Genomic DNA, 5000 nt, shown 5'->3' with positions numbered 1-5000 from the left:
CCACCAATAAGCACGTGCAGGTGTTATACATCATGAGCACCTGTAGTTATGTAACTTGCTGTCGTTAGTCTGTGCCAGTGTGGTCTTGCCTTTCTAACGAGTAACGTAACGCAGTGTAGCAATAGCGTCCTGCATACGTTAGCACGACCTTAGTCTTGTGGGCGCTCGTTGGTTATTGCAGGAGCGTGATTTTAGATTTGGCGTCACGACTAGAACCAGGAGTGTTCTTAGTATCATGGCGCACGTACTCCTGCAAGCACTTGTTCCCATTCCACTCAGTATTGCAAATTGTAAAGCACGTGGTATTTACGACTACCATAAAACTGGTGCCTTGACAAGCTTCTGTTTAAAGTCAACCCACAAATAATACCCCCTTTAACAAACTCCCAGAACTAGACGTAACCTAATCTGATCTGTATTGTGGGGGAATCAGTTTGAGAGGAAATGTTGCGTGTGAGATTTTCGACTACCATAAAGCGGGTGGTTTGACAAGCTTCTGTGTAAAAGTCCATCCACTAAAAATTATAATATTCCATTGACAAACTCCGTGAATCTGACTCAACCTAACCTAACCTATTTTGTAGGGAAATTATTACAGGAGGAAATATTATGTTCGTTAGGGAAAATTCACCTGGCCTAACCTAACCTAATCTACTTTGTGGGATAATTATTTTGGGGGAAATATTGTGTGTGGGTGAAGTGTTCAATAGGAAATTTAATGTGTAGAAACTAACAATGGTGTTTTCTCTCTTTGCAGACTGCGAGAAGATCAGGCTGCCGGAGAACCTGGAAAGCATCCCTCGGGCAGACCACATCCCCAGCCAACGCCACCGCTGGAACACCAATGAGGTAAGCTGCGTCTAATCCAGTCTATCCGCTAGTCAGGTGTTTTCCTTTCCCCTCAAGACCAGGCAGCTCACGGCGCCCTCCTTTTCCCGCACTACCTCACGAACATTACCCTTGCGTTCGTTTAGTCGCGTGTATTTGTGGTAATGTCTTGTTGACTGATCCTTGAGACTAAAATTCATCTTCTTAAACGTTTAGAGCTCTCAAAAGGACTGTTTTTAAGGGCCACAGACATGAAAAATCTGGCTTCCTTAGGTATTTTATCCATTGTTAATGATGAACCCTCGTTAAACTTTCATTAGAATCATGAAAACAGTCTTGAACCCCCAATGAACTATCATTAGCTTCATGAAAAGAGCCTTACTCTTGTAAAACTCTCAATAGAATCATGAAAAAACCCTTGACCAATAAAACTCTTAATAGAATCATGAAAACACCTTTGACCAGTAAAACTCTCAATAGAATTATGAAAACACCCTTGACCAATAAAACTCTCAATAGAATCATGAAAATACCCTTGACCATACCAGTAACTTCCACTCGAAGCTATTGGAAGTAAACGAGACTGGGCGTCGAAACATTTCGGGAGACAGTACCATTTTTTTTTTTTTATATCGTGCAGAGATGAGAGATCGAACATCCCCACGCTAAACACTGACAGATATTCGTGTGTACGTGGTAATGATGAAAGGGAGGAAAGGAAAGGAAAGGTGAAGGAGGAGGAGGAGGAGGAAGAAAAGTGATGAATAGGTGTCAATGAGGAGAAGCGAATCCCAGAGCGTTTATCCTTTAATGAGGACACGTGTATTCTTGCTGAGTGGAAAGTACCTTTAGGAAGAAAACGAGGAAGATGACGGTAGTAAAGAAAACGAAGACAAGAACAGATGAGTAGTAAAAGGAGGACGAAGAAGAGTTGTACACTAAAAATAAGGGTAGAGAAAGAAAGAAGAATAAAAGCATCATGAGAGAAGAGGAAGACGAGGATAAGGAGGAGGAAGAACGAAGGAGAGGAAGGAAGAAGAATAGTACATTAAAAACGAAGGCAAATAAAAGAAAGAAGCACAGAAGCTTGATGAGAGGAGCAGAGGGAAGAAACGGAGATGGAAGAGCGAGTGAGGGGACGCGGTCTTTGATGAGGCAGCGCAGGGAGAGGGACAAGTGAGAGGACGCTTGAGGAGTGAGAGGGAGAGAGAGAGGAGTATAGGGGGAAAAATTTTGTGGAAGGAAATCTGACTCAGCCGTGTTTGTTGATGATAGTTCGTTTTGTGCTAGTGTTGTCGTGGTGGTGGTGGTGGTGGTGGTGGTTTAGAGTTTCATGTTTCCATTCTTCTAACTGTTTTGCTTTGGTTTTTACTTTTCCTTTTTTTTTTCATTTTCTCATCCACTTTGCCTTGATTTTGAGTCATCTTTTCTCTCATATATGTGCGCTTTTTCATTTTCTATATTTATTTTACAAACATATTTCTTGTTTCTCTCTACTTATGGCTTGTTTTTTTTTGTCAGTATTCTTCGAATTCATTGAGAGAGAGAGAGAGAGAGAGAGAGAGAGAGAGAGAGAGAGAGAGAGAGAGAGAGAGAGAGAGAGAGAGAGAGAGAGAGAGAGAGAGAGAGAAAATAATGTAACTGACGTGTGTACGTCTATCTATATCTGTGTCTATCTGTCTATCTTTATCTGTCTGCCTATCTGTCTCCCCGTCTGTCTTTTTATCTATCTATATATCTCTATTTTTAACTGTCCGTCTGTCTGCCTGTCTACCCATCTATATATGTGTACGTCAATTAGGCAATCAGAGTACGATGTCTCAACACGATTGGCAGGAGTTGTTTGCCCGGTAATGGCCGATTGATGATGATTGTGTGTAATGGCGGGCGGGCGTGATGGCAAGGCCGGGTAAGGAACCAAAGGGTAACAACCGAAATTACTCTGATTATACACTGACGAAATTAATGTTACCTTTCTACTGTCTGTGCCTGTCTGTCTGTGTCTGGATCTCTCTCTCTCTCTCTCTCTCTCTCTCTCTCTCTCTCTCTCTCTCTCTCTCTCTCTCTCTCTCTCTCTCTCTCTCTCTCTCTCTCTCTCTCTCTCTCTCTCTCTCTCTCTCTCTCTCTCATTACTTTCTTCGTGCTTTATTCATTCCCCTTTCTCATCATCGTGTTTCTCGCCTCCTTCGTTTGCACTTTCCTTTGTCTGCAGCTACTGAAGGAGGGAAGGTGTCAATTTACTGGTCTAGCTGAGGCACCGCTGATGAGAGTGAGTCGCCAATAGCTAGCACGTAAAGAGGCGCAGTAATGCCACATGTTCTGGTATTCTCCTCCTGACACAGGTGCTCCACACACGCTAATTTTTAATATTATATTGAACACTGAAGCCAGACTTGTTATCACGCATGGGTGTCCTCAGCGCCGGAATAATTTCGCAAAACTTGAATGCCAAACTCTTTTTAACTTTATTCCCTCATCCCTCAGTGTATGAAATTATATGATTGCTAATGCAGGGATTTTATGTATGTTAAGTATTTTCAGTGACAGGCATTTTTACTTTGGTTTCACTATTATTATTTTTTTTTTTTTCATCGTGGTAGAGATGGACGGGGCAGACAGTGGCGAAGACCCGCGTAGCCAAATCAAAGATTCATAGTCTGGCGGTGGTTGGTTATCAAATTCCCAGCAGTCTCCACGGCGCAGTCTGAAGGAAAAGTTAAACCTGTCTCCAGAAAATCCTGGAATTTAAAATGAGCGATTTTTATTATTTGTTTCACTTTTTTTCAGTAATATTTATTCAAACCTGGATTTGCATTTGATCCAGAAAAATTGTCAGTGGATGACATAATGTTTTATTGGTGTGCGGGGCTGACAGGGACCCGAGGGGCGGCGGGGGATGCGTGAGCCTGGCCAGGTAATGGAATGATAAGGTTTACAATCGTTGTTATATCACTTGTTTGTTGATAGCCCTGTAAATTTGGCCCGGAAAATGCGTAAAACACACACTGAAACATGAACTATAGCACAATGCAGACGAATTACCGATAACTGAACTCCTATTTATCTGTCAACGAGCCATTATATATATATATATATATATATATATATATATATATATATATATATATATATATATATATATATATATATATATATATATATATATATATATATATATCGTATGAAACAATGGTAGCCTACCTGCTGCTTCTGTACAAATAGAAAAGTGAAAAGAACAACAGAATTGCGTTGGCAAAGTGCATATGATTTTCTTTTCTTCTTTGTCTAGTCATGGTTGTTGAATTGTTGCCGGCAGCAGCAGAAAGTTTTGCTTAGTGGCTCCCATTGTTCCTCGCACTGCCTCTTCAAAGACCCAGGGCGGCAGGACGGTGAGCGCGGTGCAGGCACGGAGGCGGGCACGGCACGAAGGGCGGGCGTAGCTAGGGCTGGCTGAGGCCTGGGTCTGTATGAGGCAGGAATGGTGAGGACACACGCACACACATGTTGCTTTTCTACCTTTATTTATTTATTTATTTATTTATTTTTATTTATTTATTTTATTTATTTTATTTTTTTTTTTTTGTTTTTTTTTGTGTGTGTGTATCTGTGTGAAAATTTATCGTAACCAGCCGTGGACACCTCGTGCACCAATACCCGTGGCACTAGAGACGCCTCGCACACCAGCCCGCGGCCAGTGGGAGTCAAGGCGGAGCAGTGCATGGCGGGGCGTGAGTGTGGCGTGATGGCGTGAGGCGGCGTTCACGTTCCTGTAATCGAAGACTGCTTTATGGTGATGTGCTGGCTGCCGGAAGGAGAACGCTGATGTAACCCTGATGATGAGAATAGTCTTTCACAGGAGGAAGATTAAATGCTGATGAAGATTTACGATATAAGGTGGTATTTCTCTGTTATCCCCAAATTAATATGTTGAAATTATGCAGCGCTGAATTAGTGGAAGGCGAATGTTCATTATGCAGGCGTGGAAGTTCTCTATATTTTGCTTGGTGGTGCGTGTTCTCACAGTATGTGTCCATTTTCTGCCGGTGTGGTTACGTGGGTCTTTTTTTATTAATGGTTTATTTGAACTGTTACTCACACTCGCCCATTCAGTTACTGGGCAAACGAGTATCTTGGTTCGTTATGGACAGGCACGACTGAAGACACGCGGGGAA

At 42.1% G+C, this 5000-nt stretch overlaps 1 protein-coding gene across 9 annotated transcripts in view; it reads left to right on the top strand.

Annotated features, from left to right (window-relative positions):
- LOC135114196 (calmodulin-binding transcription activator 1-like) overlaps positions 1–5000 on the top strand; it is a 182597-nt gene that overhangs the window by 116464 nt on the left and 61133 nt on the right. For all 9 annotated transcript variants that reach the window (XM_064029939.1, XM_064029936.1, XM_064029937.1 and 6 more), the window contains one exon: positions 758–849. In XM_064029939.1, coding sequence (XP_063886009.1) covers positions 758–849 — 92 coding nt within the window. The remainder of the gene's footprint in view (positions 1–757; positions 850–5000) is intronic.

This window comes from Scylla paramamosain, chromosome 27, assembly GCF_035594125.1.
Source record: "Scylla paramamosain isolate STU-SP2022 chromosome 27, ASM3559412v1, whole genome shotgun sequence".
NCBI lineage: Eukaryota > Metazoa > Arthropoda > Malacostraca > Decapoda > Portunidae > Scylla > Scylla paramamosain.
This window is presented reverse-complemented; position numbering and strand designations above follow the sequence as displayed.